The 25,356-nt window shown below is 36.2% G+C and overlaps 2 protein-coding genes across 7 annotated transcripts in view; both read right to left on the bottom strand.

Moving 5' to 3' along the window:
• Window positions 1-194, bottom strand: part of LOC113116685 (collagen alpha-1(XV) chain-like) — a 37,670-nt gene extending 37,476 nt beyond the window's left edge. For all 3 annotated transcript variants that reach the window (XM_026284989.1, XM_026284998.1, XM_026285003.1), the window contains exon 1: window positions 52-194. In XM_026284989.1, coding sequence (XP_026140774.1) covers window positions 52-83 — 32 coding nt within the window. In that variant the 5' untranslated portion in view covers window positions 84-194. The remainder of the gene's footprint in view (window positions 1-51) is intronic.
• A 6,223-nt stretch (window positions 195-6,417) lies between these two features.
• Window positions 6,418-25,356, bottom strand: LOC113116665 (solute carrier family 12 member 7-like). 4 transcript variants are annotated; one of them, XM_026284950.1, is made up of 26 exons: window positions 24,937-25,355; window positions 20,464-20,549; window positions 20,179-20,310; window positions 19,865-20,011; window positions 18,931-18,985; window positions 18,691-18,821; window positions 18,242-18,477; window positions 16,852-17,063; window positions 16,516-16,680; window positions 15,172-15,270; window positions 15,010-15,067; window positions 14,713-14,887; window positions 14,427-14,545; window positions 13,839-13,937; window positions 13,023-13,142; window positions 12,832-12,936; window positions 12,567-12,735; window positions 12,193-12,388; window positions 11,739-11,908; window positions 11,512-11,643; window positions 11,186-11,293; window positions 10,851-10,961; window positions 9,205-9,374; window positions 9,065-9,079; window positions 7,467-7,600; window positions 6,418-7,263 (listed from the first exon to the last, which is right to left on the bottom strand). In XM_026284950.1, exons 1-26 carry the CDS (start codon window positions 25,058-25,060, stop codon window positions 7,172-7,174), a joined length of 3,360 nt encoding a protein of 1,119 aa, XP_026140735.1. In that variant the 5' UTR covers window positions 25,061-25,355; the 3' UTR covers window positions 6,418-7,171. The 4 variants fall into 4 exon arrangements, with proteins under 4 accessions (XP_026140735.1, XP_026140743.1, XP_026140752.1 ...); XM_026284958.1 differs by lacking the exon at window positions 9,065-9,079 and having other exon boundaries at window positions 24,937-25,356; XM_026284967.1 differs by lacking the exon at window positions 10,851-10,961 and having other exon boundaries at window positions 24,937-25,354.

Here is a 25,356-nt window from a genome sequence, read left to right as displayed (position 1 = left end):
ATGTCCACAACTGTTTGCATGATGAATTATTTATTCATCCAATTCACTTACCAAAGTTTCATTTTCTTCAGCAGATTGAGCATAAAATTAGTGCAAAGCTTCAACACTACCAGATTGTTGTCACCCACTCTCTGTGTGTCCTCTCTCACTTCTCTCCTCTCTCACCTCAGACTGGCTGAACAAAGACTGCCTCAGTCTCAGCACTAAACAGCGCTACGGACGGCTGAAATCTGACCCCGAAAAATCTCTGAGAAGCGACGGTCTCCACTCTTTCAAATCCGTTTTAGTGCAGTGACCCCATAAACAGCTTGGCTGTTTAATCCCTCAATATATATATATATATATATATATATATATATATATATATATATATATATATATATATATATATATATATATATATATATATATATATATATATATATATATATATATATTAATTTATATCATATATTAATATAATTTATGTAATGTATTCCCGATGGCAAAGCTGAATTATCAGCAGAAGCCTTTATGCTGATTTGGTACCCAAGAAATATTTCTTCTTATTATTGAAGTTGACAAGAGTTGTGATGTTTAACAGGACTTACTCTAAACTACTGAACAGTAATGTCTTTATTTACTGTAGCATCTAGGCAATAACAACTTTATAGAACAACAGACCTCATTTACTCACATTGACACTCATGTATTTGGCAAATTGCATTACATTTAAGATATTATTATTTTCACTTCATGCATTCCATGTGAATTGAACCATGACACTGGAATTTTGTCTATTATTATTATTATTATTATTATTATTATTTTCATAAATAAAACTGTTATTCCAAAGATCCATTGGAAATTCTCTGGGAATCAGTGGCTTAAAAATAAAAAGTTACAAAGGTTAAAAAGTAATGACTGTATTTGCATCAACATTCAAGAACAAATATCTATCCTTTTATCAAACAATCAAACATCAATAATCCCACCAGCTCAATTGTCTTTCCACCATTTTTAATCTAAAATTATTTCCTCCTTATTCCCTGATACTTTTAAGACAAGAGTACATGCTTGGGCTCAGATGAAGAATCCATGTACCTGAGAGACCTACTTAAAGTACTGAAGAATAACTTCCATGAAGGACCACCCGGGAGGCAAAAGCCTTGTTTGACTTTCACCAGGGGGCTTTTAATACTGTCCCTTCAGAGACTTAAACCTTTCTCTGAAACAATGCAGCAAATCAGGGGTGCAGATCCTGTGTCAGACAAAACATCTTTGGAAGTCTCTGGTCCTAAACAAAAGATCCTGTTCCACAAGAGTCCTTCTTACTCTTCACCAGCACTCTCTGCCTGTTATCGTCACGAGCATCCTCATCCCGGTCCATTTAAACTCTCATATTTCAGCCTACAAAAGTCTACATGATGAAGCTTTTTGTTAAGGTGATATATTAATGGGTGATTCTTGTCAACAACCTCCAATTAGCTAGTCTTGAAATGATAATGGTTTTGTGGGAAAGCCTGAAGAATGCAGATGACCTGACATGCACCAGCACTTATCAGAGAACTCATGCTTAAGGAATGAGCTTCAATTTGTGTAGGGATGTATGCTTGGACCTCATCTTCACTGCATTGGGTTTTCACTGAACCATAAATGCCAATAAAGAACCTATATTTTTAAGAGTGTGAGTTATAACGTTGTAAGGTAAAGAACTTGAATAGATACTAATAACTTCATTCCACTCAGGTTAAGCACTGTGGCTAGAACTCAAACATAATGTGTTGTTGACAAGGTCAGATTTCAGATGACCTCAGCATTAGGTTAAGTACACAGATGCCAAGTTTAGAAGGCCTTACTCAATTTAAGATTTTCAGTGTAATCTGTCAGTTTAAATATACAAGCTGGCTATGACGTTCAGCAACTAGCATCAACTCGTCCAGCTGTAAATTGGAACAAAAAGCCAGGCAAAAATCTTGCAGGGAATTCCAGCCTTAATTGAGAGCATTAGCAAGATTTAGCATGTTATTTCAGTGATCACATCAGTATTGTGGGCAACAGTTCATTCGTCCATAATACTGAAATTTGTATTTACCCACATTTCTATTTACCCCAGTTCAATGTCTAACAAAAACATTATATAGATTAGTAGAAAAACTTGTGAGAGTATGGTCTCAAAGGAGCAGTCAGTTCCTGTATTTGTCATAGAAAACTCTTGGTTTCATTCTAATATACACAAACAAATACTGACAGATGTGTTTCCCAATCTTCTGATGGCTCAACAGACTAACATGAGATTGTTTAAACATTTTCGATGTTGTTGAAATGTTCTATGATCGACTTCCACATCTTCAAAGTCAGTGTCTCTCATCAAACATGGGAAACAGCTGCCTTCCTTATTCTCATACATCTTTAAACTGACTAAGTTGACTGAGTTTTTCTACTGAAAGCTTTGACAGGCTTTTCAGTTCTCATGAGTTACATTTATAGGATAAATATATGTGTTTATATAGGACACATTCAATTGAACAAAAGAGACAGTGAGGACTTTTATAATGTTGCAAAAGGTTTATATTTCAAACAGAGATTAATTACATTTTTCAATATATTCAGTAACACAGTGATTTTAAGTTATTATAATGTTTTACAACATTGCTGTTTTGAAAAAATAAATGCAATGGTGAGAATAAGAGATGTCTTTCAAAGATATGAAAAAATCTTACTGATCCTAATCTTTTGAAAGGTAAAGTTGGTTCAAATGAATTCTAACGAACTCTGATGGGAAACTTATGTAATTTGCCCCCCCCCCCCCCCCCATACACCCTCTAATGGTGTGCAACTCAAGCACATAGAATTTCACATATAATTACAAGGATGCCTTCTGAAAGACTTGAAAGCTGTTGTGCCGATGTCTCCACATTGGTAACACATTAATTTAGGGACCAATTAACTAGTTGCTTATTATTATGCATATTACTAGCTTATTGGATGTTTATTGCAAGTACTTATTCTGCATTAGCATATTCTGCATTCTTAATCTTACCCAACACCTAAATAGCTACCTTAATAGCTATTAATGACCAGTAATTAAGAGTTTATTGAGGCAAAAGTAATAGTTAATAGTGAGAACTGGACCTTAAAATAAAGTGTGACCAAATATTCAATGCATTGTGAAAATGTTCAATTTAAAATGTAACATCTTTTTGAGCCAATCAGCTAAGCTCTAAAGGCCATGTGACTCACTCTGGAGCTATGCACCATAAAATCATGATAAAACCATTGTAATGTGGTGTTTGGGTTTTGTTTCTGGTTCATTGTTTTCATATATTTTATTTTCTAGTTATGCTCTGTCATGTGTTTCCCTTGTCTGTGTGTTACGTTCTGACTGGTTCTCATGTATCTCTGCTTTGTGTATGTGTCATGTTCTCATTGGTTATTGTCTTGTCATGTGGTTCTCAGTTCTGTTTGTCCATTGGTTGGCTTGTGTCATGTGAACCTTCTTGTTTAGTACAAATAACCCTCATGTTCCCATTGTTCTTGGTCGTGTATTGATGTTGTAATCTGCTGTCGGTGAGTTAAGTCCGTTCATGCCTCGTCAAGTCTGTTCAAGTCAAGCCAAACCAAGTCATGTCAAGTCAAGTCATGCCATGTCAAGTCATGTCAAGTCATGCCAAGTCATGCCATGTCAAGTCAAGTCATGCCAAGTCATGCCATGTCAAGTCAAGCCATGCCATGCCATGTCAAGTCAAGTCAAGTCAAGTCAAGTCAAGTCAAGTCAAGTCAAGTCATGCCTAGTCAAGTCAAGTCAAGTCATGCCTAGTCAAGTCAAGTCAAGTCATGTCATGTCATGTCAAGTCAAGTCAAGTCAAGTCATGCCATGTCAAAATCAAGTCAAGTCAAGTCATTCCATGCCATGCCATGCCATGTCAAGTCAAGTCAAGTCATGCCATGTCAAGTCAAGTCAAGTCAAGTCAAGTCAAGTCAAGTCAAGTCAAGTCAAGTCATGCCATGTCAAGTCAAGTCATGCCATGTCGAGTCATGCCATGCCATGTCAAGTCAAGTCATGCCATGCCATGTCAAGTCAAGTCAAGTCATGTCAAGTCAAGTCAAGTCAAGTCATGCCATGTCAAGTCAAGTCAAGTCAAGTCATGCCATGCCATGTCAAGTCAAGTCAAGTCAAGTCAAGTCATGCCATGTCAAGTCAAGTCAAGTCATGCCATGTCAAGTCAAGTCAAGTCAAGTCAAGTCATGTCAAGTCAAGTCAAGTCATGCCATGTCAAGTCATCAAGTCAAGTCAAGTCAAGTCTTTGTTTATTGTTTGAATTTAACTTTGTTTGAATAAAGCTGCACATTGGTTCTCACTATGCTCGCCTTCAGTGGACTCATTATAACCTCTGAGAAACAAGCGTCAGAAAGAGCAAATCTTATATCTCATGCGAAGAGGAAGTTTACATAAAAGCTTTAAAGTAATAGTCAAAAAAAACAAAAAAACACACACACACACACGCCCTTTTAAAGTTCAACGAGAGGGTGGAAAATGTTCCTGTAAAACTAAACTTTAAATTTTTTTGGCGTACACACACAAGACTAAGATTATCAGAAAAATGAACATTCTTTGATAACATTATGTTTCTTAATTGCGCTGATTCGATTAGAGTCAGCTACGTATTAACCAGGATGTCTTGACTAAATTTCCATTTTAGATTTGTAAATCAAGACCAGTCTTTTTAAATGTATCTACACTAAAGGCATTAAGACACAAGGTCTTCTCTTTGATTATAGACTACATTCTAGGCTTGACCGTTGTAATAAATGGTGCATGCTGGAAAGCGTGAGGTCAGTATTTTGTGTAATTGACATCCTCAGTGCCTGTATTGCCCTACGCAGTCCTCATGCAGCTAATACAGTCACATCCCACGAAATGAAATTCCTCTTGGGTCACACAGTGGCAATGCTTCCAGTCCTGTGAATGCAGGGTCTGTTTCCTTTTCTGAACATATGATATAATTTGGGTTACTATAGCAGTAAACATTGTGGAGGTACATAACATGCCTTAATGTTCAGGCATGTTGAATAAGTCATCTTAGAGGTCGAGTTTGTTCGGGTTTGGTGTTACAGTTGGACAGTAAAATTGACTTATTTTTTATTATTCATGAGGTCTTTGCTGTAATACTATAATAATACTAATAATAATAGGCTACAGCTTTTATTAATAACTGTTTTTCATTGCATACTGCTCTTGACTGATCTTATATGGTTCTTTGGATATTAATATGTTATTGTTGTCACATCAATAGATTCAAAATGCACATTCTTCAGTGTATTTGTGTCTGGGTATAGTTAAATTACCAGCACATTTTCAAATAAACTAGAGAATAAACAGTTCTTTATGGAACATATTCTCTTGTGGCATAAGGCTGTACAGTACTCTTTAGCTCTATTTGTATCTTTCATTTTAAGGGCTGTTTCTTAAAAGTCATTCATACAAGAGCCAGTGTGTTGACCCTGGTTAAAGCTTTAGGATCTCCCAGTGTGACATTCAGTCGACACCTACACAGTACCTTTGCTCCTTCTCAAGAAAATCAAAGAAAAGATGAGAAAGTCCAGGGGAATGAATAGGCTAAGATTCACATTCTCCTGTTATTTTCTATATTTTCTTATTTCTTTTAAAAAATATTGTAGCATTAACATGGACTTACCAATTAATATAATTATTAAAATGTGTATTATTTAAATTATAATATTTAGAAGTAACACATCATATTTAGAAGTAGTACAAATACAGAGACTCTGAGTACTGTATGAATGTGAATCAAATTGTGTAAACCATTATGTGGTATGATCATCAAATCATTTTTTAGTTTCCAGGGCTTTGCCACAGAGGCTACAGAGGCTTTGGCACAAGGTTGAAATTAGTCGTTCCAAACCACATGATAAGAAAACTTGCCAATAAATAACTCAATAAATTAGGGATGTGAAACACAAAAAGGCACATTAAGCCTACAGTCAGGGTGTTACAGGGTAAAGGAAATAGTTATTCCCTAAATTCCCTATATACTTTCACGGGCAGTACTCTCTGGTAAATAAATTTTGTGGTTAGAATAAAATCATATAATATTTATAATAAACCTTATATATTTCAAAATCTTATAAATATTATAACAGACTATTCAAAAGGGACCATCAAAATAAAGTGTTAACAAACTAACAAATTAAGTTCAGTCCTGTCAGTTCAATGGAAGCTGAGATTTCAATAGAAGTAATTAATGGTTAGTGTTCATCTCCCTCTACTGGAGAGGAGGGTATGGAATGTGCAACAGGCCTGTCTGCCAGAGTTTTATTCAAGATTATAAGGTCAATGTTTGTTGATGAATACATTTTCAAAAAATATTCAGCAATGCATAAATGATTCAGTCACTATATATATACATCTATATATAGAAAAATCTATGACTTTATTGGCATCTATGGTTCCATTAAGAACCTTTAACATCCATGGACCTTTTCTATAATTCTCTATACTGGAAAAATGTTCTTTACGTTCTTTTCATTCAAATATTCCTCACACTGTGAAAAAATATATAATTTTAGTTTTGTTTTGAGAAAAATGTTTGCAATAAAGTTTTATGTCATGAAAAGGTATAAAATATCAAACATTTTAGGGAAAAAAAGGAACATGCATTAAGTACTAACAGATTTCAAACCTTATGATTTGGCAGATGATATAATCTCAATTTAACTCATACCGCTGTGTGAGTAACACTGATATCAAAACGTACAAAAATCGTATGAATCGAACTAAAATCACACAGTACATAAAGCTCAGCAGAAGAATGCGATGCTGAAGAATGAAATGCAAAACTATACATTTAATACACATAAATTACAAACTGTTCCTTACAGTCATATGATTCAGCAATACATCAGCTGATGTCACTTTCTTCAAGTCTTGTGGGAATTAATAATAAGGACCACATTCAAGGTTCCTGTTAACACCTGGTATTAAAATGTGCTCAATCCGATCATGAGTGGACTGCAATGAGAAGAATCCTCTTGGACCCTCAAATATGTTGCACCGGCCTGGAGTTGGCGTGGGACTGCCTGTCCTCAGTCCATCTGTACAGTATCTGTGAAGCTCTGCACAGTCTCTCCTCACAGAAATACTCTTCTCAGTGTCTGATTCTGAATGATGTTACGAGTAAATGGTGATGACCTCCCTGCCGCTACCTCGGACCAGCAGCACCCGGTCCAATCCCTCTGTGAGGACCTCCAGAAACTCCATGTCTGACCTCAGAGTGAAGGAGAAGTGTGGAGGACTGCTGTACATGAAGGTGACATTTAAACTGTAACTCACTATGAATTAGGCTCAGACTCTGAAAGAAAATGACAGACCATGTTATCTGTTCTTTGCAATATGTATCAACTATATAACAGCCCCTTTTTAAGTAGATGTGCAACTGTCTGCATTTCAACTGATGAAAGGATACAATTCTCGTCTCCGCCCTTGTTTTTGGGTGGTCCTGGCATGTTCAGCAGCACCAGTTGGGCTCCCTGGGATTTGTTGACTACAACCTCGTTCAGTTTGACTGCAGTGTGCATTCTTCTGACGTTAGTCTGATCCCTGTGAGAAATTCAGTCATTCACATTTAGCATTAAGACTCAGTGGTTTAGCAACATGAGCAATAGTATATAAATTGTACATTATATGAAAAAGCAACTGAAAATGCATGCATAAATGAAAGGATGATGACCAATCACAAATTAAATGCTGCAATGATGTTGTCACCATCAGATACATTTTAATGCTGACCAGTGAAGGTCAGAAGATTCTTAAATCGCAGTATTTTTTTTCTTCCTCAGTTTATTAAGATGAAGGAAATCATAAAATATCTTAACAGTATATGCCATTTAAATATTTGTTTATCTTTACATACACTACCATTAAATAAGATTTTTTAAATGGTTTTGCAAGAAGTCTCACATGCTAACCAAGGCTGCATTTTTTTTATATAAAAAAAAAAAATACAGCAAATAATGTAATATTTTGAAATATTATTGCAAATGTAAAAATCTGTTTATTATTTTTATGATCTCAATATGTTTAAAGTGCAATTTATTCCTGTGTTGGAAAAGCTGAATTTTGCATCAGACGTAACTTCATTATTTGATGCAAAATAACTGTATATATTTTTTGTAATTATTAACAATGTTGAAAAAAGTTGGGCTGCTTTTACACACACACACACACACACACACACACACACACACATACATATATATATATATATATATATATATATATATATATATATATATATATATATATATATATATATATATATATATATATATATTTTTTTTTTTTTTTTTTTTTTTTTCAGGAAAAGAAAGTTCAAAAGAACCACATTTATTTGAAAGAGTTTTTTTGTAACAATGTAAAAGTTTTGCTGTTGCTTTTGATAAGCTTAATGCATTAATGAATACGAATATTATTTTCTTTAAAATAAATCTTACTCAAATATTTAAATAGAAGTGTATGTTTATCGTTGGTTAGTGTATGTCTGAATTAATTGGTAGAGTACTATAACTTCAGTAAAGATTAATAATTGATTGTTCACTACATCATGACTTCAGTGAAAATATTTTGTTATATTTCCTTAAAAAGATTTGATTTATGAAAGGGATCCAGTGCTTAAAGTCTGATATCCATATCTTATTCTTAATAGGATTTAACGATAACAAAGAAAAAACGTATTCTCTTAATTCATACAATTACTGGCCAAAATCCTGCATTTTAGCACTAAAATAATCCCATCATGCTATCTGGCTAACTGTAGATAGTTAGTGTTGAAACACATGCAAACAGAAACATCTATGTCACAATGCTTCATGCTGACTCATGCCGTGACTGTGACTCACACTGACTTAAGCAGGCCACACACAGAGACACACACCAATTCATGTTTAGTGTGACAGACATGCAACACATTCTGTTTATATGTACTACTGTAACACAGACCAGACAGCTAAGACAAACTAAGACTTAAGCACACAAACCACTTGCACAAGAGTCAAAGGAACTTACAGATTCTCCCACTCACTGGAAGTACAAAACAAAATGTCTTAGCATTAATAGAGCAAACGTTTTCATTATGATACATGATTAAACATATTCAGAAGAATGCAAAACTGACTTTATTGATCTACGGTCTTTATTGAACTTACGGTTTCATATTGAAGATGTCCCGCACAGCCATGTTAGCCTCTCGAAGGCGGTTTCTCTCACTAATCAGCTTCTCTTTGGTCCAGGTCATATGGACCCGGTCAGAAGTTGGCGTGGCCTTGTCGTTCAGAGTGGCATGGGACTTAGTGTTCCTGTCATGAATCAGTTGAGCCTGAAAGATCAAGACACACTCTGTTTACAACAACAACCTCCTTTAATGTTCATTGAAAATGCCACTGGATAGCAGTCTGACAGGACCTAGACAGACAAACTATGTTAAAAGACCCATTGAAAAGATCAGCTTGGGCCATTTAAAATTCTGTGGTGGTTTATGCTGGTTTGATGTGCTTGACCAAGCAATCCTTATACGCTAACATCAACACATTTACGTAAAACCAGTTATACTGATCTTTTCAGCAGGGAATGAATGCTGTAGGAATGTTGCGATACCCACAGAAACAAACTATGGATTAGTAACTAGACTGAAAACGGAGTTGAAAAAACTATACATAAAACGCAAGTTAACGAAAACATATAGTACCATTCAAAAGTCTGGTGCCAGTATAATTTTTTTTCTTTTAAAGAAGTTAATACTTTTATTCAGAAAATATGCATTAAAATTGATCAGAAATAACATTTATTTTACAAAAAAAAAAATTATTCTCTTTTGAACTTATGATCCAAGAATCATGAAAACAAAAAGTTCACTGTTTTCAATAAATAAATTACGCAGCACTGTTCAGCGTTGGTAATCATAAGAAATGTTTCCTGAGCATGAAATCAGCATATTAGAATGATTTCTAAAGAATCATGTGACACTGAAGACTCGAGTAAATGATGCTAAAGATTTCAGCTTTAGAATCACAGGAATAAAATGCATTTTAATATATATTAAAATAGAAAGCAGTTATTTTAAATTGTAATTATATTTCACAATATTACTGTTTTTACTTTATTTTTGATCAAATAAAATGCAGACCTGGTAAGCACTTCTTTGACTTCTTAAAAAAAAAATCTAAATCCAACTAACCCAACCTTTTGAATGGTATATTAGTTTGATTAAATAAACAATCTTAAAACATGGTAGTATAATTAGTGGAGTTGCACAAGTTTTCACTTGAGTAGACTCGAGACTCTCTCATGCCCCAAAATGACATGCAGACATGCTGTAAACAAATTAAATTATGACATTTTCAGGGCCACAGTCATTGCCTTGTTATGCTTACTGCTAAATAATAAGGAATTGTCAAATTTAAAAATGTAAAAACCATAGCAGAATCATAGTTGCCAAAAGCTGTGGCTCTGTCATGTCACACAGTGTAAAGGGACTACTACGTTTCCTCTGGTGCTGGTGCCAGAGATGGTGCCCAATCTGAAACTGAGCTGCACTTTTACACACAAACAACCCTGGTGAGCTATTCTGGCCTCCAACAAGAGGACCAGTGATGTTGGTGGGCACAACTTCCACAGCTCCCACATTTCTGACCAAGTACTGCCGTTAGCCGGGCACTGGCTCCCCCTCAGGCACCAGCCACAGTGGAACAGAGCTTGTTTGGATGGAGTAATTGGACAGGATTGTTATCTATTGGTAGTAGCCTTGATAGAGAGTGAAAATATGGGATCCGTAAGAGGTAAACCCCTGAGCTACCTCCTCTTCCAGAATTATAGTTGGCACTTGTGACTTGTTGCTTTGAGTTGGTTTTTCCCGGCAGGGCTTCCTCCTGACGGAATTCCGGGATTCATCTGAGATGCTTTGAATCTGACATTTGCCACAGAGCAAATAATCCAAAATTGTTACGAAGGAGGAAAATGCCTCATGCAAAACAGAGCCTTAACTTAATCCAAAGCAGTCTTGAAACTGGATGAAAAACTTATGATTCTGTATGAAGTGTATTGACTGCAACAATATTCATTTATTCCACATATAGTCCAGTAATAACCTGACAATAATGACAAAAGAATAGATTGCTGGAGAAATATTACCTCTCTCTCCCGTTCTGTTTTAGAAAGCTGCATCTGCTTCAGCATCTGAGAGCGTTGCTCCATCACAAGGGTCTTCTCATAAGTGAAAGCAGAGATATCGCCTGCATTCTACAGAGGTATTGACATAGTGAAAAGTTCAATTCTAGTATCTTGCATTCAAAAATTACTTATATATAACATAACATACAGTAACAAACATAACATAACATAATTAACAACATTTAAAATGAGATTAATTTACAAAAATTTCAGCGTATTAATTAAAGATTCATTATTAAAACATTATAATTGATTTGAAGTTTATGCTGATCAAAATTGTATCTCACCATTTCCACAACTTCCACTTTAGCGTCAAGACGCAGGTGGTACAAGAACATCTGTAGGTCTTTCTTCATCTGGATGCTGTTGTCATCCATCTGAGCCACTGTGAAGATCCTCATCTTACACCTTCTCCAAACCTACATGATTTCAGAAAAAAAAGGTAACCAACCAACTGCAAAAAAAAAAGAAAAAGGGTGCAGTTTTCTGTATAAGACATTCTGTTGCCGTCTACCTTATGCTGACGGAGCAGGAAAGGAAGAAGCATGAGCAGACCACCATCATGGACAATCCACCAGACATCAATGGTACCCTCAGCTAACCGGTCCTGGTTTGTGGGAAATGTATCGATGTTTTTGGCCACTAATAGGGCCTGATGGGCAGCTGTTGTCTCTCTCACGGTATCTTTGGGACAAATCATTTTAGTTTTTACTATGTTGTCAAAGTAATTGATATTTATTACATAGTTTTCACATCTTCACAAAATGATCTAAAATGACATGGAATTATTCTAATATTGCAACGTTTTTTGGTACTTTGCGACCTAAAGCCTACAAAAGTTCGCTCAGAATAAAGCTCAATGACAGTCTTAACCTTTATAATCTTTATTAATAATCCCTGGCCTCATTGCCTTAAGCTGATTATCTGACTTTATGGCAGCTTAGTATCAGAAAATGACATATGCGCACCGATGAAGTTCTTCCAGGAGAGGGTGCTCTCGGATTGTTTCCAGTTTGCGGGCCAGGCCAACAGCACTGAGTTGTGTTTCATGCCCCCCAACCCTGCAGACTGGATCAGGTGAGAGAAACCGTCCCGCTGGTTAGAGGACACCACCACATGACAGAAACCCTTCGTTTTCTCATTTGCCATGGCCGCTTTGATATTCTGTGAAAAATTGACATGGATTACATTTTCTGCCTTTTAGAGCAACACATGACAAAAACTTCAATGTTTACATTTTCTTTCCTCTTATGGCTGTAATAAATCGATCTAATAAATAACCTAAAAAAATGCTATTGTTGTCAAAGCCAAAACCAAACTGGCTTTAACTGTACACCTTCACCTTTTCAGAGAGCTTAGCATCTGCTTCACGAGCCATGTACGTGCCCTCCAGAACGGAGCAGACGATGGTCAGGCCTTTCCCAGCCTTCAGCTGTGAGGTAAAGGAGAGCAGACGTGGATGTTTTACCCCCAAGTCGGAGTCCAGCTTTAGGAGCACCAGCAGCTGAGGTCTGGAAGATTAGTTACATTTCAAATCTTAGATTCTGTCAAATATGAAGACGCTTAAACAGCGTGGAAGTTGTGCTGCTATTCTTCTGGACGCTCACCTCCAGTTCTTGGTGTGGGGTGGCGCCTCCTCCAGTTTTATTAGGGCATATTGAGCTGCGTTGAGGGATAATCCACGAATCCCGTCACCCCATTCCTTCTCTGCCCTGAGGGGTGTTGCGGAGATAAAAGGGGGAGTTAATATAGAACATTTTACTTTAAAACACAGTGATTGTGACGGACACTTTCTTACCCTCTGTATTCAATGTACTTGTAGATGCATCCAGAAATCAGTATGACAACCAAAGCGTAGTACCATGAAGAGACAAACATGAGGGAGAGACTCAGGCTCATCCCAAGAAAAGAGAGGGACCTGAAAACATTTAAACAAATCCAGTGGTGCATTTAATGGTAGTTGGTACAATCAAACATTAACTCAGACTGGCCCATTCTACATCAGTTTACATGCAGATGGAACAAATAAGCATTACACTACACTTGTTTGGTTAATGAAAAACCAAAGGACAAGTTGTCGGGCATGTGGGACAACAGTACATGCACTTCCCACAAATATGTTACTTGTTGATGAGAAGCTGCCCTCCTGACAGAGCCTGGTTTCTTCCAAGTTCTGTCACCCATGGAGTTAGAATTCCTGGCCACTGTCACTTCGCAGTTGTTTAGTTGTGGACACTTAAAATTCAGCAGTATTATCGAATGTACTGACACTGTTGGATAAGAACTGAACTGAGCTGGATGATGACATCACTGTTTTCTACAGGACTGCTTTATAGCTGAATTGAACTACATTCATAATTGATGACCTTTACACAATTGCTGAATGGAACTGAAGCAACACTGAACTGATCTCAGCTGAACAAAGACACTATTGTTGTTGGTTTTTAGAGCTGCTTTACAGCAGAATTGATCTCTGTTTGCAATTTTAAATCAATATTTCCTGTTTATCCATGTAAAGCTGCTTATAAACAATCTGTATTGTATAAAGCGTTATAAAAACAAAGGTGACTTGGCTTGTTCTAATAATCAAGAATCTAATAATCGTGTGACTTACCAGTGGTAGAATTTAAATCTCGGCCTCCAATTTGGTGTGCGTAGAAGTGTTTGGACAGCACAGGACAAGTTTACAAAGAGGTAACACATCAAGAAAAACCTGCAAATTAGAAATAGGAAGAAGGGTTAACTGAAATTAAAACCATAAAAAAAAAAAAAAAACATTTTTGTTAATTGAAATACAATTTCTAGTACTAGTGGCCAAGGAAAATTTTACAATAGCAAAATCTAAGAAAAAAAAAGGATGAAAAATATATAGACCTATTTAAAATGACAAACAATAAAAAGACTAAATCAAAAATTATAATAAAACAGATAGTAATTTAAATTCAAACTATAATTATACCTGTACTAAACACAAAAATTCACAAACGGAGTAGCAGAACTGCATGTGATGTACACATTTACGATGTAGGGACAATTATTGTAAAGAATTTCACTGATACACATTTTTATAATATTCATGAAAATGTTCATTTTAATACCAAGTCATATGTCAATGTGTAATTTAAATGTCAAGCTTTTACTCCCAAGTAAAGTCTAGTTTTGTCACAAGGAAAAGATGAGAAAGCAAATGAAACACACTCACATTGAGAGGATAGGAGCAACATTATCCAGGGAACCAATGAGGATCCCAATCTCACAGATCACTGCAGTTAGGAGCAAGGCCCAGGTTGGCTCACCGTTAGATTTACTGTGACCAAACACCTACCAGAAAGAAGTACGTCATGTTAGGCTTCATAGTCATAGTGGCTCTATTGTGCTTTCTTTCTATACATTTTCAGTGAGCGAGGACAATTCAAATGCACATGTGCCTCAAGACATGTAAATGTAACTTTTCCTAATCACAAAGTGAAGCCAGGGCATGTTGTTACCTGTAAGAATGGCATGATGCCATCTCGAGCTATAGCCTGTAGGATCCTGGGAGCCCCGGTGAGGCTCTGTAGCCCCGCCCCACAACAGGAGAAAAATGAGCCAATCACAATCACCCATGAAGATGGCCAAGCAAGTGTGGCAACAACTAGACTTCCTTTAACTGACTCTCCATACCTATTATGAAAGCAAGCATGCAAAAGCATGTAAAAACAGGAAGACTATATTACATGTGAAAACTGGGCCTGTGGATCTTATCTTATTTTTGTAAACCACAACTGTTGCCAAATAACACGTACTTGTCTCGCAGCACCACACCATCAATACATGCTCCAAACAACACCACACAGGAAATGTCTGTTTAACATCATTAAGGTATTCATCCAACTTGGTAAGTAATTAATTATAACATTGTTTACAAAACTTAATATTCTTTTTTTTTTTTTGGCAGAAAAAGATACAGATGAAAGTGGTGGTTGCAATAGCCATAATGGTACCAGTGGGAATGGACCTCTGAGGGTCTCGAAGATCTCCAGACCTGTTCGACCCAGCCATGATTCCTGTGAAAATCAGAGAAAAACATTTAATGTGTTTCATAAGACTTTTAAAACACTTTTTCCACAGCAAGTAGTTTAACTAAACATATTGAAATTGTTATTCGTTTTTGAGTTATTTGACATATGTTTTCCTTTTTGCGTACAGTAAATCCTGCCTGATTCACAAAAGAATCACTCTTTTGACTTTGCTCCTTCTAAATAATCAGCTAAGTGGGTTAGAAAATGGTCTTGAAGTAGTGTACGATTCCATCTGAATCACTCACACACTGAATCATTTGAAGAGGTTTCCTTTTGTGTAAAATGTGATACCAAAAGAACAAAAAGACTGCTTATTGAAATGAATATTTACCCATAATTCACTGAAACCTAAAATGCATATGTATGTTCTCATTTGTAAGTGAAGAAGATGAATAAGTTTGATTTTTAGTAATTTGAAGCCAAAACATTATCAATAAACTGAAAATACATGCATGCACATTGTGTAACATTGTGAAGGGCATACACTGCTCACTTTTTTGCTGCGTTTGGCCTTCATAAACATAACTGTTTATACAACAAATGGAAGGGAAACAGTGTAACCCTAAATTAAATAGTCTATTTCAGACACTGTCACACCCCGCAACCTTATCATCTGCACAGAAAAAACTGCCACTCAAAACACACACATGGTGACGGACTTAAAGAGGATTGTAGAATTTCACTGGAACTTGGTCTTTATTTAATCTATTTTCTGTTTCTGTTCTGTGTTGTACTTACTTTTACTACTTTCAAAATCCCACATTCATTAGGCCACGACTTCCCTATTATGTAGAGAAGTCGTGGCCTAATGGTTAGAGGGTTGGACTCCCAATCGAAGGGTTGTGGGTTCTAGTCTCGGGCCGGACGGAATTGTGGGTGGGGGGAGTGCATGAACAGCTCTCTCTCCACCTTCAAAACCACGACTTAGGTGCCCTTGAGCAAGGCATCGAACCCCCAACTGCTCCCCGGGCGCCGCAGCATAAATGGCTGCCCACTGCTCCGGGTGTGTGCTCACAGTGTGTGTGTTCGTGTGTTCACTGCTCTGTGTGTGTGCATTTCGGATGGGTTAAATGCAGAGCCCAAATTCTGAGTATGGGTCACCATACTTGGCTGAATGTCACTTCACTTTCACTTTTCACTTTATTACCCTGAAATCCACCAGTGCTACAAAAAATAAATAAAAAATTCACCTTTCTACTGAAGAAAGAAAGTCATAGACTTTTGAAATACCTGTAACTGAAGGGAAGTAGATTCCAACCAGAAGGGTGAAGAAGGTAGTGATGTCATTGAAGACATAATTTAGATTTTCACTATTGTTATCTGAAGCCTGTTCTGAACTCTTTCCCTCCTTCTCCAATACTGTCTTGTATTGCCCATAGTGTGCCCACATGTTATCTATAGGAGAAAGATTAACACTTAGTAAAACAATGAGCTGTCTTATGTGAAAATGCATCAAAACAAACAAACTGTTTAATTTTGTTTTCATCATTCAATCTGGTGGTGTACAGCTAATTAAGTTAAATGAGATTTGTATAGCTTGGTGTGTCATTTTATTTGAGTATTCACCTGATATGACCCCGCTGAGTAAGCCAGGAACAGCTTGAATCACTGTTAAATTGTTTTGGGTGAAGTATTCATCGCATGTTGCATTTCCTAAATCCCCTTCACAAAAAAGCGTCCATAGTTTGGTGGGGGTGGTTACGTTGTTGATGACCTCCGTTTTTTGACACTTGTCAAACATAGAATTTTGCAACGAGCGGTTGCCGAGCAGACAGACTCTGTTGAAGAACAAAAGAGAAATGGAATTCTTCAAACAATATTCTCCATTGCATCGACATGCCCCCCCATGTCGTATAAAACCCGTAAGGCTTTGTTCGTCTTACGAACACAATTTAAGATTCTTGGGATGAAAACCGGTTTGAAAAAAGTATGAAAGATGTGGTCAGAATAGTCCATTTGCGGTCAGTGGTTCAACCGTAACATTATGAAGCGACAGGAATACTGTCTTTAAGCAAAGAAAACAAAACTGACGACTTTATTCAACAATTCTATTGTCAACAGTCTCCTCTGTGTCTCTCCACATCGCTCAAACTGCTGCTTTTCTGTGTCAACTGCGTCACAAGGATGCACTGTTTTCTTTCAAATCAAAGCATAAATACACATAGAAACAGCGCTTCCTTGTGGCATGTCTTTTTTTTCTTTCTTCGCTTACAAACAGTATTCTCATCGCTTCATAACATTACGGTTGAATCACTGATGGCAGATGGACAATTCTGACGACATCTTGCATACTTTTCTTGGCTTTGACAGTGTAACTTACTTGGCAGTCTATGGGTCAATCACAAGCCTCCCGGTTTTCATCCAAAATATCTTAAATTGTGTTCAGAAGACTAACAAAACATTTACGGGTTTGGAAGGACATGGGGGTAAGTGATTAATGACTACATTTTCATTTTGAGGTGGAGTATCCCTTTAAACATTGTAAATTAAGCAATAGGTGTTAATAGACCCTACTGAGACCAATAAATAAATGTAAGCAGTTTTGTTGTAGGCCTATCCCAGGTAGCCCAGCCCACATTACCTGAAGTTCCGCTAATTGTGTATATCAATATTAAACATAGAAGTTTAGAATCGTATATAATTTGTCAAATCTCTCAAATTCTACAAGGAGAACCATAAAAGCCTGTCCAGAAATCCTTTGACGTTATGAAACTTAAAAGGCATAGGCGGAAATCCTGGGCAATTCCACAGGAAAACCGGGGACTTGGCAACACTGTGACAGATAGAGAGATCGTGCCAAATTAGATATTAAACAATAATTGTTTAATATCAAATTTGGCACTATCTCTCTACTGCACTACTAGCAGTAGATCATTCCTTTGTGTATAAAAATCCTTAAAAGTAAATTTTTTTCAGTATTATTTGTGTATAATAAAAAAATTACACCATACTCAACTGTGAATCGGGAGGCTTGATGGCAGACTGGATGACCCCTGCATAGATGGCCATAATTGACAGCATCACGCAGGTCAGGAAGACCAAGGCCAGCTTATTGACATATTTCACTCCAACAAATACTACTAGAACCATGATAGCTAAACAGCATGTCCCATAAATGCGCATGTTATTTTGCATTCCATTTGGCTCTCCACTATTTGCTTTAAACACAGCTGCATTGGGCATTATGTATGTCTGTAACAGGGTATGAAAAGAGAGAAAGGGATGTTATCATACTGAGGAATCATAAGTTAATGTGCTTTCTGAGGTTTTGTCTAAGGCAATGGAAGTACAGAATCTGCTGACTCGTGTTAGTTTAGTGCTGACACAAGATCTTCCGTAGTGCTGAATGAGTAGTATATTTGTTTGCAAGAAATTGCTAATGTTGGCCTGTAAGTCTTGACTCACCAAAAAAATTTCCATGGTTCCAAGAATGTACATAGAACCTGCAAATGTGGTGCCAAGGTAGAAACACAAACCCACTGCTCCTCCAAACTCTGGGCCTAATGCCCTAGAGATCATGTAGTATGAACCACCAGCTAAAGTGGGAAGAGAAGAGAATCAAGTGACTTAAAGCAAATATGGAATCAATAAAAATTAAAATTAGGCCTATATATAAAAGAATGACCTAGCAGATTTAAATCATACCAGGCACTACACCATTAGTCGCGATGGCACTCATTGAAATTGCAGTCAGCATGGTCTAGAGAGAAAAAAACAGATGTAAAACAGGTTTATTTATTTGTATTATTACAATACTCAACATTTTGTTAAATATGAGTCAAAAATATATGATCAAAAAAGGCTATAAGAATACCTCATATGGCCATCCCAAAGACAAACCTGCCTGTATAAATGCTTGCTGCAGGTTTTCTTGAATTTCTAATTTAGTTTTTATTTCTATTGGCAAAAAAATGTATTTGTATTTTTTATTTACTTAATTTTTTTTTTTTTGTAAGAGTTCACCTTTAGTTATTATTGCAGAGCTTTCCAGTTTTACTTTTACTTTTAATATTTTAGCTGCCAAAGTTAATGTTCAAACTGATATCTTAATATCAGTGTGGATGAATTTGGTTCCATATCTGTCGGTCACTACGAGTTATGTCCTGAGGACATTAAGGGACATGAGGGGTCTAATGTCGTCATGAAATAACATCTCTGTTCCCTCCATCAGGGAATAAGGGTTACGTACATAACCGAGATGTTTGAGTGTAAACAAAACAATCTTATCAAAGCAAATGGACAAATATATAACTGTTTGTCATATTGAACGATCCATTGTTATTTTTTTCTTCTTCATTGTGATTGACAACAAAATGAAACTGTTTGCGCAAAGTTTGAAGCACATAGTTATCTAGAATGTCACCGCATGCTATAGAATCACTGGAATCTGATAATTATCTGAGCCAAATCTCATAATTATAAGGAAGTGTTAACATACTCTTGGCCATGTCAAGTTTTTCATTTGTTTGCATGACAAAACTGACATAAAGGCATTTTTGGCTTGAACTGAATGGAAAACAAATGGCTTTTTTCTGTGTGTCTTTTCACACTTGGAAACAATAATGGGGAAAAGACTCACGCAAGAACAGCACATGAAGACGATAGCAAGGGCATCCATGATTCCCGCGGTACCCACTATCCATGTGAGCCGCAGGAAAAGAATCACACCCAGAATGTTCTGCATGCAGGGCAGGAACACACCTATAAATGTGCCCATCTGGGGGCCCTTCAAACAGATTCACACATAAAATGAAAACATTTAAGGTATGTAGGACAAACAGAGATACCTGCAAAATGACGGCAGAAGCTGTGAATTCAATGCGTGTTTTAATCATCTTGGAACGTGTTTTAAGTCTTTCAATCATCTCAGAGCGAGCCATATTGAAGACTCACATTTATGGGGACCCTCTGAATCCCATCCTCACTCTCTGCCTTCTCATGCTCGATGACCCCCTGGGTTATGTTGGTGTAGTTGGCTAGTTTATTGAGGAGGGATGATACCATCGGTGTGCTGTCCATCTCCTCCTGTTAGTAAAGAAGAGCTAAAGAATGAATACATACAGCATTGCATTGTAATTTAGAGAGATGATATAAATAAGGTGAAGTATTTTATCTGAACAGACAGTGAATAGCTGATGCACAAAGAAAAAAAAGAGTTTGCTTTAAGAAGTTTGTTACCTCATAGAGAGCCATATTGTAGCCGTAAACGCTGTCATCATGATCTGTACTGATTAATGAGCAGGTTTCTCTGGGAGTCTCATCACCTGGAGAATGAGAGGAAACACAAATACGGTTTAAATCAGAGACAGGTTGCTTTTTAGTTTAAAGGCTAGAATACGCTATACCACTTTTGAAATCGGAATGATTTTTAAACACTCGTCATAATACACTTGTTTTAGTGTCTTTGCTAACTTTGTGAATGGTTACAGAGAAAAACATTATACACTAATGATGGAACATACTAGAATTTTTTATCTCGCCAAACACAACAGAACAGAAACATATGCCTCGTTGTTAAAAGACGCATAACAAATGCAAACAAAGCATTCTAAAATCTGATCGAAACATCAGACATGTTTAATATCCTGCTGTGACATTCTCTAACTTTCAACAACTAAATCTGACTGCTTTAAATTACAAATCAGGTCAAAAAAATCTCTGCAAGATGCATGTAAGCGTATTTAGTATTAATTGGAGCTTTAACCATTTTTTCCTGCCTCTGTGTTGTTAGCTTTGGACAAAAAAAGTACAAATTAAAAAAAAACAAAAAAAGAATAATAATGAAAGTGAAAACATTACTTCTATTTGACAAGACATGTTTATTCTGGTTTTGGGAAAACATTACAAAACTCACACTTTCCACATAATCTCTTCATCTGTTATTTTATTCAAGAAATGTAACAGAACCCTTTCATTTATTAGATGCTTTTGAAACAAATGAAGGGTCATGTTACCATCCATGTAATAACCCCAAAAGTGTTAAGACAGTACTGATATACAGTTTACTGTTTAATAACCCATGATTGTTAGCATTCACTAAACCAATATATGCAGCAAACAAACATGATATATTTTTCTATAGATAACAAAAAAATGTAAAATGCAAACAGATCATCCAGACAATTTTTTGTCTGTCCAAAAGTCACTCAACTTGTGTTCCCCTCAAACTATGACTCGTGATGTGGTTATCAGCTCATTTAATAGGTTTCAATCTTTAAACCCTCACAAAAGGAGATCTGTGAGATTTCTCCAACACAACTCTGCCTAAAGGCAAGAAACATATAGCAATGGTAAAAAAAGAAAGTGAAAGATTACAAATATATACGCAAAGGTCAAACGGGCATTTTTTTTCTACTCCACTATGTGAAATTTTAAATGCTCAACATTAATTTCAAGTTGATTTAGAATCGTATGCTTACTCTTGTCATTGTAATGATCTTCTGATGATCTAAATCAATGAGATACACACTCACCTAATGTCTCTAAATTCAAACCTTCTTCACACTCCATGCTGAGACAGAAACAAATGTGTGAACGTGTCTGATGGTCTGAGTGATAAGAACCTTTTTATCTTTTTGTCTCTTTTGTTTGGATAAACGAGCAGACAGTGTGCTTCAGTAAATTGCTGTACAGTCTCCGCTGATGCAAATCCATCAGTTGGACCACAGGACTGCAGCTGATTTCGGTTTTATTCCAGTTCGATAGTCTTCATTAAGTCTTCTTCACCTGTTGCAAGCAAGGCTAGACAAACTTCTTAGTCTTGTCAAGAAGGATGGTGATCTGGTGGATCAGCCTCTCTCTTTTCAAAATCTCCTATACCTCTCATATCTGATTGTCTCTTTCTTTCTCTTCTTGACTCAGTTTTTATTCCAGTATATGCTTTATGTAGGTGATATCAGCCTCTCCGTTCGCTCTAGTTGGTCTTGTCCTCTGTGAGGTTCAAAAACAACATGAGTATGGCTCTCTCCTGTATTTCGATTGTTGACTGACACTGCTGAACGCAAGTCTTGAATGACTAGTCATCAACTCAAGGAGGGGAGGGGGGGTTACAGTAAAGACTTTTTCAAAACCAGTTAGTCAGCCAAAAGAGAATATGTGCTGAAAGAAAAACTGAAATCCAGCTCCAGCTAGACCTCATTTGTGTAATTGCAGAAATATTTCAAAGTGAACAAAAGAGGTGCACATCTAGTGTGTAATTATTGAAGTGGGTACAATACGATTATGATAAACATTTAAAGAATTGTGTTTAAATAAATATTAGATGTGGAAATGAAATTGAGTTTATATTTAGTAGATTATATGCAGTGACAATCAATGTACTGAATGAATTTAAGACGTAACAGATTGCAGGTATATCGTTGGTATATTTAACAGATTATTGCTGCTGTTGGTTTTAACATTGTAGCTACATGTTTTTTTTTGTTGTTTTTTTTTGTTAATAATGGCCTGTGCTGCCATTGGATCTAATTTCATGTCTCTTTCCACAGTGAGAACAGAACAATAACAGAGGAGGTTCATAAAAAACTTTCAAGGCTTCCGAAACATCCTTTTCCTGAGAATTCCTTCTGTGTGGCTTTTTAAATTTTGTTTATCATGAACAGCTAATTTTGTATACAAATTAAATCCCAAAGGGACTAGATTGAGATGTTTTGGAAAAGCTCATAGTTGGCATGCGTTTACTGTATAAAGACATGATTTGAAACACATAACAGACTAATTTTCAGTAGCCATAACTGGAGTCTTCAGTGTCACATGATCCTTCAGAAATCCTGCTGATATACAGATATTAATATTTATAGTCTATATATTTATAAATAAATAATTGTAAAAATAAATCATATATTTTAAATGCATCCTTGCACAATAAAAAAAATAATAATAAAGAAAAATCTTTAAGAAAATATCTTTAACACTGCAAAGCCTGAGATATGAAATAATAGTCAATAATTTTGAGTATCATATTCATTATATATGTGGTAAGAGTATGGTACGCCTACTCAAGGAGGGCAAAAAGATACATTTTATTCAGAGGCCAAAAACTAAGCAGAAATATGAAATTTAGTGCTATGTTATTTATGTGCCCAAAGAGAAGCTTCTCATGCAAATTAGTTTTCATTCTAGATCTCCCAGTAATGTCTTAGTAAGATGATGTTTCAATGCTTAGTTTTATGATCAATACTCTGTAGCTTTCGTTTTTTGCAATACAATGATGATTAAGAAAGCGATTTACAAATAAATGTTCCTCAAAATCCTTATATATATGATACTCACATTTTAACATGATTTTTCTCAAAAAAAAAAAAAAATATATTAATTTGTTTCAGTCCATTAAATGATACAAATAATAATAATAAAAATCTTGTTTACTTTAATTAAAAGATTACCTGAATGAGGACATTTTATGTAGGATTTTTACTTGTTAAAAAGTATGAACTATCAATCAGAGGTCAGAATTCATGTACAACAGGTTTTTCAGCAATGTTCTGATCTTGTTAATTGATAGGAAATCCATGTACTGTACGTATTAAATATGATATGGTAGGCTTTATAGAGTTAATGAGGGTTAGGCGATCAACTGATGCAGCATATAGCCATTGAAATGCCTTTATAGCCACAGATTTTTCTTCACATGCAATATTTCATCTTAAAAGGGAAACAGCACAATAATAAAAAAAAAATTTTTAATGGAAAGTTTTAAATAGGCCTGTTTAAAGGAAGAGGACACATTCCATAATGATGAGCCACAAGCTCTGCTACACACCCCTGTGCACACATTAACACTCATAAAAGAAAAACAAATCTGGATTATGCAATACTTGTGAATGGATAACTACATTTTAAGATAATTGATTTTTCCCAATAGAGTTTCAAGTCAGAAAATGAAGGAACATTGACCAAAAATTTCCACATTTCACGTAAATAATGGTACAACAACACAGTAACAAGTTACACAAGAACCCTAATACGAATAAATGAACTGACTATGAACTGACGTCTTTTACTCACCCTCATGTTGTTCCAAATCTGTGTTCTGAAGTAATTTTTCTTCTGCTAAATACAGAAGAAAATATTTTGAAGAATGTTATCCATTGACTTCCACAGAATGGAAAAAAAAAATAGAACTAAGTTTCAACTAGAAACTTTTTGGCTACCAACATTCTTCAAAATAGATTCTTCTGTGCTCAGAAGAAGAAAGAAATTCATACACAAGTAAATGATTAAATAATCTTTATTTTTGGGTGACCTGTCCCTTAAAATTTCAATGGAACCCACAAAAGAAAGTTCAGGAGAACGACAATAAAAGGAGATGCAGTTCAACTTGACTTTAAGGTCTCTTTTTTATATGCAAAAAAAGTGTAGCAACAGATTTAGTAATTCATCTAAAGAGAAACAGTGAAAGACAGAGAAAATAGGAAAAATAGAGAGGTAAAAGTCACCAGGAAACTGCCACTTGTTTACATTCCATGAGGAGATGATTTCACAAACGCATGCCAGTAAACATGGCACACATTTGCTTTTGAGAATACGCTCACTGTTAACACAGGCACTTTAATAAAACCCAAGCCTTTCATAGTAAGTCTTTGAAAAGTTCTCCTCTTCTGTTTGCACATGTCTAGGCAGGATCTAACCCCCCACCCTCTCCACTCTCACCTGAGTAGGGTCCTGTTGCCATGTGTGGCTCCTCCTTGTCCTCTTCTTTCAAGATCTCTCCATCATAGTCTGCGTTTGAAATTGGGGTGTCCTCCACAGGCACCACTGTGAAGTTAGTGGGCATTTTCCCCTCACACCATGTACTCTTGTCTTTTTTTCTCCGTCTCACACCAAGTCTCCTGGGCTTGCCAGAGTTCGAAGTTCTCTGACTTCTTCACAACTGTTGTTCAGACGCAGCAGCCCATGTGATCACTTTCAACCAAATAAGGAGCAGTACACAACTCCTCCCTCTGGTGAATGGGCTGTCCTGTCCTGCCACAGAGCTCTGAGCTGGTGCTTCCTGTTTTATGTTAACTACCCTGCTCGTTCTACCTGTGAAGGCTGGGAGGGAGGTGATTGTTTGCCAAGCCAGAGTCATCT

The sequence above is a fragment of the Carassius auratus genome, chromosome 2 (assembly GCF_003368295.1).
Source record: "Carassius auratus strain Wakin chromosome 2, ASM336829v1, whole genome shotgun sequence".
NCBI classification, from domain to species: Eukaryota; Metazoa; Chordata; class Actinopteri; order Cypriniformes; family Cyprinidae; genus Carassius; species Carassius auratus.
Note: the sequence above shows the minus strand (reverse complement) of the source record. Positions and strands in the feature narration are given on the sequence as shown.